This window comes from Coregonus lavaretus (genome assembly GCF_964263955.1).
Source record: "Coregonus lavaretus genome assembly, chromosome: 26".
Lineage (NCBI taxonomy): Eukaryota > Metazoa > Chordata > Actinopteri > Salmoniformes > Salmonidae > Coregonus > Coregonus lavaretus.
Genome location: NC_140013.1, coordinates 2425066 through 2440603, shown reverse-complemented (window position 1 = coordinate 2440603; position 15538 = coordinate 2425066). Strand labels below are relative to the sequence as shown.

General features: G+C 42.5%; 1 protein-coding gene across 1 annotated transcript in view; it reads left to right on the top strand.

The window, feature by feature from the left end:
* LOC311101329 (protein furry homolog) overlaps positions 1-15538 on the top strand; it is a gene marked incomplete at its 5' end in the record, with an annotated part of 178126 nt that overhangs the window by 44556 nt on the left and 118032 nt on the right. The window contains 7 exons of the mRNA XM_084142456.1: positions 1411-1579; positions 2300-2392; positions 5818-5916; positions 8216-8317; positions 8445-8548; positions 11181-11289; positions 14274-14360. Coding sequence (XP_083998582.1) covers positions 1411-1579; positions 2300-2392; positions 5818-5916; positions 8216-8317; positions 8445-8548; positions 11181-11289; positions 14274-14360 — 763 coding nt within the window. The remainder of the gene's footprint in view (positions 1-1410; positions 1580-2299; positions 2393-5817; positions 5917-8215; positions 8318-8444; positions 8549-11180; positions 11290-14273; positions 14361-15538) is intronic.

Below are 15538 nucleotides of genomic sequence, written 5' to 3'. Positions count from 1 at the left end.
CGTAGTCTGGCTTTTTTATGGCGGTTTTGGAGCAGTGGCTTCTTCCTTGCTGAGTGGCCTTTCAGGTTATGTCAACATAGGACTCGTTTTACTGTGGATATAGATACTTTTGTACCTGTTTCCTCTAGCATCTTCACAAGGTCCTTTGCTGTTGTTCTGGGATTGATTTGCACTTTTCGCACCAAAATACGTTCATCTCTAGGAGACAGAATGCGTCTCCTTCCTGAGCAGTATGACGGCTGCGTGGTCCCATGGTGTTTATACTTGCGTACTATTGTTTGTACAGATGAACGTGTTACCTTCAGGCATTTGGAAATTGCTCCCAAGGATGAACCAGACTTGTGGAGGTCTTAAAATCTTTAAAAGTAGGCCTTGAAATACATCCACAGGTACACCTCCAATTGACTCAAATGATATCAATTAGCCTATCAGAAGCTTCTAAAGCCATGACATCATTTTCTGGAATTTTTCAAGCTGTTTAAAGGCACAGTCAACTTAGTGTATGTAAACTTCTGACCCACTGGCATTGTGATACAGTTAATTATAAGTGAAATAATCTGTCTTTAAACAATTGTTGGAAAAATTACTTGTGTCATGCACAAAGTAGATGCCCTAACCGACTTGCCAAAACTATAGTTTGTTAACAAGACATTTGTGGAGTGGTTGAAAAATGAGTTTTAATGAATCCAACCTAAGTGTATGTAAACTTCCGACTTCAACTGTATATATGAAGGGATGTATAGACATTATGGACAGTATGTGGACAGAATATGTAGTATGTTAACTCAACCTCTAAATTTAACTTGCTAATCTAAGTAAGTGGCTGAATTAATAAGGTGACAAGGCATCATATTATGTTAGCCTTCTGCCATGTTTGAGAAGTCAAAGCCGTTTAGAAAAGTTATTTGTACTGCTGCCACTATCTTGATTTCCTTGCGTTTTTTCTCCTCTCCGTTCTCGGCCCATCTTCTCTTCTCCCGTCTTCTCAGAGCAGAGCAGGCAGGGCCATTGCCCTAGTGACTCCAGAATCCACACAGGCACAGTGTGTAGCCTACACATGCTGCTCCAGAGCCAGTACTGTTCTTCCTTCAGACAAGCATGCATCAAAACTTTGTTCATTTGCACAATGTCTTTCGTTCACATTCGCTTGTAAATGTTCAAACTCACCAAAACGGACATTCGGTAGATCCTACCTATATATGTATAACTTTATGAGCTGGATTGCCTGTCTTTGCAATTCAATTATTTTCATTTGCGCCCGTTAGCATATTTAGCTAGCATCCTCCATTGAAATTCGCTATTATTTGTGCTATTTTGCCCTGGTCAAAAGTAGTGCACTGTATTTCGAATAGGGTGCTATTTGGGACGCTGCCTTTGTTCCAACCCTCTGTCTCCTCCTCTCCTTCTCAGGTTTCCTGCTGTGAAGAAAAGGTTTCTGTATGAGCTGAAGGAGCTAAGACAGAAAGAGCAGAGTCCCTACGTGGTCCAGAGCACCATCAGCCTCATCATGGGTGTCAAGTTCTTCCGCATCAAGATGTATCCCATGGAGGACTTTGAAGCCTCCTTCCAGTTCATGCAGGTACAGAAGTGAGCAGTGAGCTCTACAGAAAGTGCAGACATGATGATTATAGGCCCACCTGTCTCGAACAAGTGTGTAATCCTGCATGGTTGAAAAATAACAGTGAATTCTATAAGGGATTTTCTGACCACTCACCTTTGAATGTTGAAATGGTCCTGTGAAAGGTTCATTCTATATTGGTCAATTTCCAAGGCCCCGGATGCATGACCTGTATTGAGGCCATATAATCTTCTTAGTAAACATATTAACTTGACTCATGTCTCTCTGCCTTATCCATGTAGCAATGTAATAAGTGTCAGAATCCAAACCCACAAGTGAGAATGGTCTTCTGTAACAATATTGAAATCAGTCTAGAATCTCTTGATTCCTCTTGTTATCTTTAGCTTGAATTCCCCCCTTTGCATTCTGTATAAGTTTCTCATCCTAGGCCTCTAGTTTGGCTGAGTCCCAATTCACCACCTTTTCCAGAAATTCCTGTCAATCATTTAAAAGCATATGATTGGTGTAAGCATTGGCTGAGTGAGTTTCCACCATTATTAAATCCATGCGCGAAAGTGTGCAACTGTTCACGTTGTGAGAAGGGTGGAGTATCGTGACTTAGCCTTTATGTTGACCAGCATGTGACCTGACCTTAGTGGCCTGACTGTGTGGTTTACAATATGTAATCCTTATGATGTAAGGGTTTATGCTGTATTTAGTAAGTGCTGCTGTCCGTTACAGGACTGTGCCCAGTACTTCCTGGAAGTGAAGGACAAGGACATTAAGCATGCCTTGGCCGGCCTCTTCGTGGAGATCCTAGTTCCTGTAGCAGCAGTAAGTTGGTTATCTGACCAGATGACAACCAGAATATGATGTATTTTCCTTGATGTCTTGATGTTGTCATGAAAACAATAACTGGTTGTGTAAGAGACCAATTGGTTGTAACCAATTATGTACATAAACCCTGGATTGCTGATGCTATGTATTGGCCATTGAGAGACTTTGAAGCCACCGGTCGGCCATATTGGCACTCCACAGTAGCAGCAGTCCTCCATAGGAATTAATGGAATTCTACAGTATTTCAATTCAATGTTGTTTCAAGGACAAAATTACAGTGGGTATAGAAAGTCACCACCCCCTTTCAAAATGTTCACCTTTTGTTGCCTTACAGCCTGAAATGAAAATACATAAAATCAGACTTTTTCCGGCTTTATGACAACTTTGCAAATTTATAAAAAAGAAAAAACTGAAATATCACATTTACATAAGTATTCAGACCCTTTACTCAGTACTTTGTTGAAATACACACCTGTATTTGGGGAGTTTCTCCCATTCTTCTCTACATATCCTCTTAGGCTCTGTCAGGTTGGATGGGAAGCGTCACTGCACAGCTATTTTCAGGTCTCTCCAGAGATGTTAGATCGGGTTGAAGTCCGGGTTCTGGCTGGGCCACTCAAGGACATTCAGAGGCTTGTCCCGAAGCCACTCCTGGTTGTCTTGGCTGTGTGCTTAGGGTCATTGTCCTGTTAGAAGGTGAACCTTCGCCCCAGTCTGAGGTCCTGAGCGCTCAGGAGCAGATTTTCATTAAGGATCTCTCTGTACTTTGCTCCGTTCATCTTTCCCTCGATCCTGACTAGTCTCCCAGTCCCTGCTGGCGAAAAAAATCTGTAGCTCGACACAATCCTGTCTCGGAGCTCTACAGACAATTCCTTCGACCTCATGGCTTGGTTTTTGCTCTGACATGCAGTGTCAACTGTGGGACCTTATATAGACAGGTGTGTGCCTTTCCAAATCATGTCCAGGCAATTGAATTTACCACAGGTGGACTCCAATCAAGTTGTAGAAACATCTCAAGGACGATCAATGGAAACAGGATGCACCTGAGCTCAATTTCAAGTCTCATAGCAAAGGGTCTGAATACTTATGTAAATAAGGTATTTGTGTTTTCGTTTTTTATAAATGTGCAAACATTTCAAAAAACCTGTTTTCGTTTTGTCATTATGGGGTATTGTGCGTAGATTGATGAGGGGAGAAAATACTTTTATCAATTTTAGAATAAGGCTGTAATGTAACAAAATGTGGAAAATGTGAAGGGGTCTGAATACTTTCCGAATGCACTGTACATTAGCAATGAAGTTAGGTAAATTGGAAGCTTGTGTAGTAAGGCTTTGTAAACAAAAAGGGAGTCATGATTTGATCTACGGAACTTTAATGAGGACCAGCCAACCTTTTTATACAGGATGCAGTGGTGAGTATTAAAATGTCCACCAGTGATAAAACGAATGGCGCTATGGTAGACGGCATCCAAAAAATAAATCATAAGGAATAAGGTTTTGAAGTGTCTGTCCTACTATATATCTAGGAAACATATTTAACCCCTAATTTTTGTTGGCACAAAACTACCTCCATACTTCCATTCATTTGTATGGGTTACCTTCAGACGAGTCCCGTGACACTTAGAGCAAAACATGTTCATGAGAGTCTCCCCTTTCCATAGAGTGGTCATATTAGTTCGTAGGCCAAACCGTTCGGATGCTACAGACGTTTTCATGAGAAGACAGATTTTCGGGATGTCTCATGGTCTAACAAACACTGCTGTAGCTCGGCCACCTTCCACCACAGATGAGGAAGGCCGACATAGGCGGATGCAGAGGATTGAGACGCAGCCCATGCAAAAAAATCTCTATCTTAAACTGACAGATTTTGATGGGGATTTTTGTATTATGTTACTTACATTGACGCACAGGTGCATCAATAGACTCTTAAGGATGAAATCTTAGCTTTTTAACTAGCTAATCCGTATGTTTTTAAAATAATAAGTCTTTGTCAATCCAGATGCCCAGATATTTGTAGGCGGGAACCCGATCAATGGGAGAACCATCCAATGACTAAATATGTAGTCCATCTGAAACATTATTGCGAGAACTAGAGAACAACATGTATTTAGTCTTGCTATCAGTCATCTAGTGTATATATAAATCATTGGTTGTAACCTGGCGGGTTATATGAAAAATGTATGCACTCACTCTAAATGACTAAAATGGAAATGGAAATATGACATCTTGTCAACCAGAAAACCTGTTTACAACCAGTAAATGTTGTATTCTTAGTAGAACAACAACTGCTTAAGGCACAAATTCTATTAGAAACGGTCATCGAAATTGTTTAATAGGTTTAAAAAACGATTCTAATAAATGCAACAGTTGGACCATGGATAAAGATACTCCAAACTTTTTGAATCTTTAAAATCCATCAGATATTGACTGAATTATCGGACATAAAACATTGTACTGGCACGGACAAATAATTAATGACATTCAGGCATTTTGGTAGGAATTTAGGTATTTCATTTATTGTAAAATTGCACTTTCTTTTCTTAATGCACTCACATATACATTTTCTTAATATATCAGGTATATTTTAAATACTTTGTGATAAAATAAAGATAAATGATATGTGCCTCATTTGCATATATACACTGGGTGTATTTGCAAACATTAATAAATTAATATAAAGGCGTGGAACACCAAAAACCTGCTCTGTCTAGACTACCTTATTAATTATTAATTACTGTTGTTGTCACGTTCATTTGCATAATTCAACAAGTGTGTCAAGAGAAGAATACATGATTTATAATCAAAACGCTTGGGTCTAGATAACACCTATCTATACATACTTTACATTGTTTGCAAGATCAGACATAATATCACTATAATCTGAGTTTTCCTTTTTGGAAGTTGCTTTCAACGCATCTCATTTGTGAACATTACAGCTGTATTAAATAATAACTTTATTTTGGTGGGTGTTGATTTTTTGTGTAATTGAAAAAAGTAATCTTTCTTCTCTTTCTTGTGATGTAAGTGTTGAGACGGTGCGTTAAATCCCCGAACAAGCATTAGCGTTCTTATAGATGCAACGGAAAGCCAATGTAGTCCATTGAGCCCATTTCAGCCAATACTAGAGTGAGTTTGACAGGTCATTACACATGTTTCCGCGGTCGTTATGTTAACGGGAAAACATTTATGGAACTAGCAACAGTAGGAAAGAGTCACCAGAGTAAAATGAAAGAAATCAATCCAGAGAGATTTAAGTGACAAGTGGATTTTGCATCCCTCAAACATAGGAAATAGATCCTCAGGTGGGTGGGGCATGTGCGTTGCTAATTTGATTGTGTTTGAGTGTGCTTGTGTGTGTGTGTAAATGTATGTGCGTGTGTGTGTACGTGTGTGTGATGCTGAGTATGTATTCTCCGTTTCCAGGCTGTTAAGAACGAGGTGAACGTGCCGTGTCTAAGGAACTTTGTGGAGAGCATGTATGACACAACACTTGACCTCTCCTCCAGGAAAAAACACTCTCTGGTTAGTCACGCACGCACACGCACGCATGCATACACACATACACACACACACACACATACACACACACACACACACATACAAACACACAGTCCAGAGTTGTTTATGTTCTTCTCCAAAAGCCACAGTGACAGGCCAGTGTAAAACTGGTGCATAGCGTACATGCCTGTGGTGTCTGTCAAGCCTCAAAGCATTTAGAGGTCAATCTTGTATAGTGGCTCTCTCCTTGTTGCTCCTCTAACTAACGATTCACAAGAGAGGACAGGCAACCTCTTCAAATCAAAGAGTAAACACTAAATCTGATTATTGTGGACAGTAAATGTGATGTTTTATCCTACTACTGGTCACTATTACTCCTGTTTACATGTATATAAACTCAGCAAAAAAAGAAACATCCCTTTTTCAGGACCCTGTCTTTCAAAGATAATTAGTGAAAGATAATTAGTGAAAATCCAAATAGCTTCACAGATCTTCATTGTAAAGGGTTTAAACACTGTTTCCCATGCTTGATCAATGAACCATAAACAATTAATGAACATGCACCTGTGGAACGGTCGTTAAAACACTAACAGCTTACAGACGGTAGGCAATTAAGGTCACAGTTATGAACATTTAGGACACTAAAGAGGCCTTTCTACTGACTCTGAAAAACACCAAAAGAAAGATGCCCAGGGTTCCCGCTCATCTGTGTGAATGTGCCTTAGGCATGCTGCAAGGAGGCATGAGGACTGCAGATGTGGCCAGGGCAATAAATTGTAATGGCCGTACTGTGAGACGCCTAAGACAGCGCTACAGGGAGACAGGACGGACAACTGATCGTCCACGCAGTGGCAGACCACGTGTAACAACACCTGCACAGGATCGGTACATCCGAACATCACACCTGCAAGACAGGTACAGGATGGCAACAACAACTGCCCGTGTTACACCAGGAACGCACAATCCCTCCATCAGTGCTCAGACTGTCTGCAATATGCTGAGAGAGGCTGGACTGAGGGCTTGTAGGCCTGTTGTAAGGCAGGTCCTCACCAGACATCACCGGCAACAACGTTGCCTATGGGCACAAACCCACCGTCGCTGGACTGGCAAAAAGTGCTCTTCATTGACGAGTCATGGTTTTGTCTCACCAGGGGTGATGGTCGGATTCGGGTTTATTGTCGAAGGAATGAGCGTTACACCGAGGCCTGTACTCTGGAGCGGGATCGATTTGGAGGTGGAGGGTCCGTCATGGTCTGGGGTGGTGTGTCACAGCATCATCGGACTGAGCTTGTTGTCATTGCAGGCAATCTCAACAGTGTGTGTTACAGGGAAGACATCCTTCTCCCTCATGTGGTACCCTTCCTGCAGGCTCATCCTGACATGACCCTCCAGCATGACAATGCAACCAGCCATACTGCTCGTTCTGTGCGTGATTTCCTTCAAGACAGGAATGTCAGTGTTCTACCATGGACAATGAAGAGCCCGGATCTCAATCCCATTGAGCACGTCTGGGACCTGTTGGATCGGAGTGTGAGGGCTTGGGCCTTCCCCCCAGAAATGTCCGGGAACTTGCAGATGCCTTGGTGGAATAGTGGGGTAACATCTCACAGCAAGAACTGGCAAATCTGGTGTAGTCCATGAGGAGGAGATGCACTGCAGTACTTAATGCAGCTGGTGGCCACACCAGATACTGACTGTTACTTTTGATTTTGACCCCCCCTTTGTTCAGGGACACATTAGTCCATTTATGTTAGTCACATGTCTGTGGAACTTGTTCAGTTTATTTATCAGTTTTTGAGTCTTGTTATGTTCATAAAATTATTTACACATGTTAAGTTTATTTCCGTAAGTATATTACCATAAGTATTTAGACTGTATATTGCTGCTTCCCGTCACTTTTCAGCCCTGTTTACATGTATATCCTACTACCTGTCACTTTTTATGTATAAACCCACCTGAACCACTCCAGTACCCCTGCACATTGAATAAGGTACTCGCACTGACCTGTATATACTTGCATTCTCGTGTTCTTTATCTCTCATCGTACTTCTTGTGTGGTTTTTATTCCTACTTTTATTTTTAATTGTATTTTCTATTATTATCTATATTATTATAAGTGCATTGTTGGGAAAGAGCTCTCATGGTAAGAAGGTAAGAATTTCACTTGACTGTTTTACACCTGTTGTATCCTGTGCACGTGGCGACTAAACTTGAAACACACACACACCTCATTGAAGCATAGGAGTGTTCTATCTGAAGATTTCATCGACCTAAGCACAATACAGGCTCTGTATCCCTTAGTGACATGTCTACTGTGTCCTAGGCTCTCTACCCATTGGTGACCTGTCTGCTGTGTGTCAGCCAGAAGCAGTTCTTCCTCAACAAATGGACTGTCTTCCTCAACAACTGCCTCTCCAACATCAAGGTACTGTACTGCAACCAGCGGGAATCGAACCCACAATCCTTATGTTGCAGGCGCCATGCTCTACCAACTGAGCCACACAGGAGCAACCAGTACTAACATCAGTCTGTCGGTCTGTCTGTGTCTGCAGAGTAAGGACCCCAAGATGGCGCGCGTCGCCCTGGAGTCTCTTTACCGCCTGCTGTGGGTCTACATGATCAGGATCAAGTGTGAGAGCAACACTGCTACGCAAGGGTAAATGTTTCTACGGCTGTGTATACACATGCAGCCAAATTCTGATATTTTTTCCACTAATTGGTCTTTTCACCAATCACATCAGCTCTGAAAAAGATCTGATGTGAAAAGTTTTGATGTGATTGGTGAAAAGACCAATTAGTGGGAAAAATAATCAGAATTGGGCTGTGTGTGTAAATGCAGCCAATTTCACACAGCAATTGCAATGTTTGTGTTTTGTGGCACATAATTTTTATTTTTCCACAATATACAGCTTGTTACAAACAGCGCCACATACACATTGCAACTCAGCTGTAAATATCTTGATAGTGTTCAACACTCCAACAACACAAGGGTAAATGTCCTAATTTAACCATTCACTGCCCAGCTACACTGGACTGTGTGCCACGTAACAGCCTCCCACATGGCCACTCCTCTCCACCATGTTGAAGCCACAAGGGTTACGTTCCGAATTGCAACCTATTCCCTACGTAGTGCATTACATTTGACCAGGGCTCATAGGGACCAAAATAGTGCACTAAATAGTGAATAGGGTGCAATTTAGGACGCAGGCAAGGAGAAGAGACCGGGGCATGGTAGCACCCACAGGAAGCTGTGTACATAACCTAATCTGCTCATGAGTAGTATCTTTCTCTTGGTAGAACTGGAGAGCCAAAAAAGTGTTTTTCTATATTGCATCCCTCCCCAACAAACTAAGGATCGGACCCTTTTTTTCAATTTTCGCCTAAAATGACATACCCAAATCTAACTGCCTGTAGCTCAGGACCTGAAGCAAGGATATGCATATTCTTGATACCATTTGAAAGGAAACACTTTGAAGTTTGTGGAAATGTGAAATTAACGTAGGAGAATATAACACATTAGATCTGATAAAAGATAATACAAACAAAAAAACATGCATTTTCTATTTTTTTATTTTGTTCCATCATCTTTGAAATGCAAGAGAAAGGCCACAATGTCATATTGCAGTTTAGGCGCAATTTAAAGCAATGTGTGTGCAACGTTTCAGATTGATCCAGTAAAGCGTTGCAATACTGGATTATTTGGTATCAAGTCTGCCCAAATGTGCCGAATTGGTCAATTGATACATTTTCAAGTACATAACTATAGAGAACATACAAACATGATATGGTAATACAAAATGTAAGTTTACACACTCCCAGGAATGTCATACATGATGGATCATTAGCTTATACACTAATTACTTTCACACATATAGATGGCCGGGCGGGGTGGGTGTGGAGCCAGAGACAGCAGGGGTTCAAACTGTAGAAACCAGTTCCTACATTTGAATATTAAAATTGATTTTATCAAACAAAACTATGCTACATTTTATCTCTGGGACCCTTAGGATGACAAATCAGAGCAAGATTACTGAATGTAAGTACATTATTTACCTTCAGAGGTGAATGTATCAAACCAGTTGCCGTGATATATGTTTTGTTGTTGTGCACTCTCCTCAAACAATAGCATGTTATTTTTTCACTGTAAAAGCTACTGTAAATTGGACAGTGCAGTTAGATTAACAATAATTTAGGCTTTCTGCCCATATAAGACATGTCTATGTCCTGGAAAGTTTGCTGTTACAACAGTTATGCTAATCACATTAGCGCACGTTAGCTCAACCGTCCCGTATACGGGTCATCGATCCCGTAGAGGTTAAGGACACACACTCATGCCTGCAGGCATGCAGACACACACACACACACGTGCATGCACGAGCGCACGCACACACATGCACACAAACATATACACACACACCAACACACACAGTGTCCTCCCCTTCGTTGATAATGGGAGACTTGGCTGACTTGGCTCTTTACCCAGCAGAGTAGCAAGCCCAGTCTGTAAACAGGCAGCCTGTTACACCAGGAGGGATGGAGGATGGTGGAGGAAGGAAAAGGGAGTAGGTGGGGGAGAGGGGAGGAAGTGGGTGGGGGAAATGAGAGAGGGGGGAGGTAGCTAGGAGGTAGGCCAGGGACTGGCTGATGATCATCACACTATAGGGAGTTAAAGCTCTTTCTCATTGGAAGACGAGCCAGGGTACTTTACTATCAGAGCCACACACACACACACACACTTGTGTAGTATGCCGTGGATTAGGGCTCGGCTTGTAGGTTAAACGGCAGAACTCAGAGACAATACGCATTACCAGGGTTGCGTCCCAAATGGCACCCTATTCCCTTTATAGTGCACTACTTTTGACCAGGGCCCATAGGGCTCTAGCCAAAAGTAGTGCACTATGTAGGGAATATGGTGCCATTTGGGATGCAGGCCATGCCACAGGAGGAATCACAAACAGGTCAAGCCTTTAACACGTTGTAATTAGCCCGGAAATAAACCAGGCTTAAAATAAAATACTTGTTAAGAAATGGGACTATGGCATACAGGCCAGCCAGTGTAAAGCAATCTAATTTTACATTTCTATCTATGTCAGTTCTGAGTGTACATTTTTAGTATGTGTTTGTGATCCCTGTGTATCTCATCTGTTAAATGTTTGTCCTGTGTTGAATCTCTCTCTCTCTCTCTCTCTCTCTCTCTCTCTCTCTCTCTCTCTCTCTCTCTCTCTCTCTCTCTCTCTCTCTCTCTCTCTCTCTCTCTCTCCCTCTCTCCCTCCCCTGTTCTCCTGCAGGCGTCTCAACACCATCATTACAACACTCTTCCCCAAGGGCTCTCGAAGTGTGGTGCCCAGAGATATGCCCCTCAACATCTTCGTCAAAATCATCCAGTTTATTGCACAGGTAAATAGGAAGCTGCATGCAACCTGCTGTCAGCATGATTATCATTATTGAAACATTTATAAAATGTATGTTAATTGTTCCTGAAGCATGCACAATAAAAAACATTACATTTTTTACAGTTTAGTCATTTAGCAGACGCTCTTATCCAGAGCGACTTACAGTTAGTGCATTCATCTTAAGATAGCTAGGTGGGACAACCACATATCACAGTCATAGTAAGTACATTTTTACTCAATAATGTAGCTATCAGCAAAGTCAGAGGGATTATTTAAGATACTCTTTGAAGAGGTAAGGTTTCAGATGTTTTCGGAAGGTAGACAGGGACTCTGCTGTCCTAGCTTCAGGGGGAATCTGGTTCCACCATTGGGGTGCCAGGACAGAGAAGAGCTTGGACTGGGCTGAGCGGGATCTGCCTTCCCATAGAGGTGGGAGGTCGAAGAGACCAGAGGTGACAGAACGGAATGCTCGAGATGGGGTGTAGGGTTTGATCATAGCCTGAAAGTAGTGAGGGGCAGTTCCTCTTGCTGCTCTGTAGGCAAGTACCATGGTCTTGTAGTGGATGCAAGCTTCAACTGGAAGCCACTGGAGTGTGCGGAAGAGCGGAGAAGGTTGAACACCAGGCGGGCTGCAGGGTTCTGGATAAGTTGCAGGGGTTTGATGGCACAAGCAGGGAGCCCAGCCAACAGCAAGTTGCAGTAGTCCAGATGGGAGATGACAAGTGCCTGGATTAGGACCTGCGCCGCTTTCTGTGTGAGGTAGGGTCGTACTCTATGGATGTTGTAGAGCATGAACATGCAGGAGCAAGTCACTGCTTTTATGGTTGCAGAGAACGACAGGGTGTTGTCCAGGTTCACGCCAAGGTTCTTTGCAATCTGGGAGGTGGACACCGTGGAGTTGTCAATCGTGATGGAGAGGTCTTGGAGCGGGCAGGCCTTTCCCAGGAAGAAGAGCAGCTCTGTCTTGTCGAGGTTGAGCTTAAGGTGGTGGGCCGACATTCAAGCTGAAATATCAGCCAGGCATGCAGAGATGTGTGTAGCCACTTGGGTGTCAGAAGGGGGGAAGGAGAAAAGTAGTTGAGTGTCATCCGCATAGCAATGATAGGAGAGACCATGTGAGGATATGACGGAGCCGAATGACTTGGTGTATAGAGGAGAGGGCCTAGAACCGAGCCCTGGGGGACACCAGTAGTGAGAGTACATGGTGGAGACACAGATCCTCTCCACATCACCTGGTAGGATGCAATCCAAGAGTGTTCAGAGCCTGAGACACCCAGCCCTGAGAAGGTGGATAGAATCATTTTATGGTTCACAGTGTCTAAGGCAGTGGATAGATCTAGGAGGATGAGAACAGAGGAGAGAGATTCAGCTTTGGAGAGCCTCTGTGACAGAGAAGAGCAGTCTCAGTTGAGTGAGTCATCTTGAAGCCTGACTGGTTAGGGTTAAGAAGATAGTTCTGAGAGAGAGCTAGAGAGTTGTTCAGAGACAGCACGCTCAAGTGATTTTGAAATTAAAGAAAATAGGGATACCGGTCTGTCGTTTTCGACGTCAGAAGAGTCGAGTGTTGGTTTTTTGATTAGGGGTGCGACTCTGGCCATTGTGAAGTCAGATGGGACTCAAACAGTGGTTAGGGATGAGTTGATGAGGGAAGTGAGGAATCAGAGAAGGTATCCAGAGATGGTCTGGAGAAGGGAGGAGATGATGGGGTCGAGTAGGTTGTCAGGTGGCCGGACCTCACTAGTCGCAGGATTTCATCTGGAAAGAGAGGAGAGAAAGAGGTCAAGGTGTAGGCTAGTTCTGTCTGTGTGGGACCAATGGACTCAATAGGCTTGAGTGAATGAGGAGTGGATGACGTAAACCTTATTTTCAAAGTGGTTGACAAAGTCGTCCGCAGAGAGGGAGGAGGGACGGGGAGGGAGTGGAGGATTAAGGAGGGAGTTTGCTAGGGTTAGAGGCAGAAGCGTGAAATTTAGAATGATAGAAAAGTGCTTTTAGCAGTGGATACAGAGGAGGTAGAGAGGCAGGAGTGAAAGGATGATAGGTCCTCCGGAAGTTTAGTTTTCGAACATTTTTGCTCAGCTGCCCACAGCCCTGTTCTGTTAGCTCGCAATGAGTCACTCAGCAATGGAGCAGGAGGGGAGGGCCGAGCTGGCCGGGAGGAAAGGGGATGTCTCCTCATTCTGCCTCTTTGAGAGTAGGGTCGAAGAGGCAGAATGAGGAGACAGGTGGGAGAAGGATTTAGCAGAAAGGAGAGATGATATGAAGAGTAGTAGGAGAGAGAGAGCAAAGATTGCAACGGCTCATCAGCATCTGAGTAGGGAGTGCCTAGGGTTGGAGGAAAGGGAGACAGTAAAGGAAACAAAGTAGTCATCAGAGACCTGGAGGGGGTTGCAGTGAGATTAGTAGGCGAACAGTCTCTAATAAAGATGAGGTCAAGTGTATTGCCTGCTTTGTGAGTGGAAGGGGACTGGTAAAGAGTGAGGTCAAAAAAGACAAGGATGGGAAAGAGAGAGTTGGAAATAAATTAATCAAAGGCAGACCTTGAGAGGTTGAAGTCACCTAGTATGAAGAGAGGTGAGCCATTGTCAGGAAATGAGCTTATCAAGGTGTCAAGCTCATTGAGGAACTCTCTAAGGGCACCTGGTGGGCGATAGATGACAACAATGTTAAGCTTGAGTGGACAAGTGACAGTGACAGCATGGAATTCAAATGAGGAGATGGACAGGTGAGAGAGGGTGAAATAAGAACATCTACACTTGGGAGAAATGAGTAGCCCTGTGCCATCACCTTGATGACCAGATGCTCTCGTACTATGAGAGAAATCGTAGTCAGATGAAGCGAGAACACTACATTAATGCCCATGATTTTGGAATGAGATGTTCGACGAGCAGGTGTCCACAGAGAGCCTTCCTCTCTGATGTGAATGTGATGATGTGAAAACAGCAATAATATTACAAATCTGTTCTAAACCCTCTTCTTCCACCACAGGAACGACTGGACTTTGCCATGAAAGAGATTATCTTTGACCTTCTGTGTGTTGGGAAATCAGCCAAAGCCTTTAGTCTTAACCCAGAGGTACAGTACAGAATTGTCTTTGAATCTTTCTTTAATATTCATTATATAAAATTCTATAACCTTAACACCAAATAACACCAAATTCAGTATGTAGGCCCATGGTTGAGTTATTGATAAGTCAGGAAATTAGATTTTATGTGCCACTCCACAATGACCAATCAACTTGAAACATTGTGGGGTCATCAAAGACATAACCATGATGAATATCTTAAAAAATAAGAAAACTATTAACAATTCACTTTTTTCACTATGTAACGCTAATGCTTAAAATAATCATAAAAAGTCACATTCACTCCAAATGTGGTCTTTGCACTCATCACAATAATCCCTAAAGAGTTTGAGAAAATAAGGTTGATGCATTCAAAGATGGCCACACTATACCAGTAAAGGCATATTAGCACATACTCTAATATTCCAAAATATGCAAAGAAATACTTCAAAAATATTCTTCTCATGAGCCATAAGACCAAATGACACCAATTTGGAATGTAGGCCCATGGTACGTCTTAACTTAGTTTGAGAAAAGCTAAGGGATTGGTCAAAAAATGGCTGCGTTATTGACAAATCAAAAATCTGATTTTACGTGTCCATTTAAATCACTGTAAATCCACTCTACAGTGGCCAATCAACTTGAAGCTTGTCATTGCTATCATGGACGTCCCTAAGATGAACCACACTGAATTTGGTATTGATATCACAAAAAACAAGGAAACTATTAACAACTCATTCTTGGCATATAACGCTAATCCACAAAATCATCTGCAATCATCTTCTCCTCATGAACCATATGTCAGATTCACTCCAGATGTTGTATTTAGACTCATTACATCAGTCTAATGGTTTTGAGAAAAAATAGTTGCTGCATTCAAAATGGCCGCTCTGTACCAATAGATGCACGTTAGTAAATATGCTAATGCTAAAAATACTAAACCAATCTTCTTCTCATGAACCATAAGTCAGATTGACTCCAGATTTAATATATAGACTCAATTAATTAGCATCTAATGATTTTGAGAATGATTAGTTGCTGCATTAAAAGTCGGCCACGCTACACCACTAGATGGCACCATATCACACCAGGGCTATAAGAACTGAACCAATGGACATGGGGCCATGGAAATTGGTATGTAAATCTTATGTACACTGAGTATACAAAACATTAAGAACACCTGCTCTTT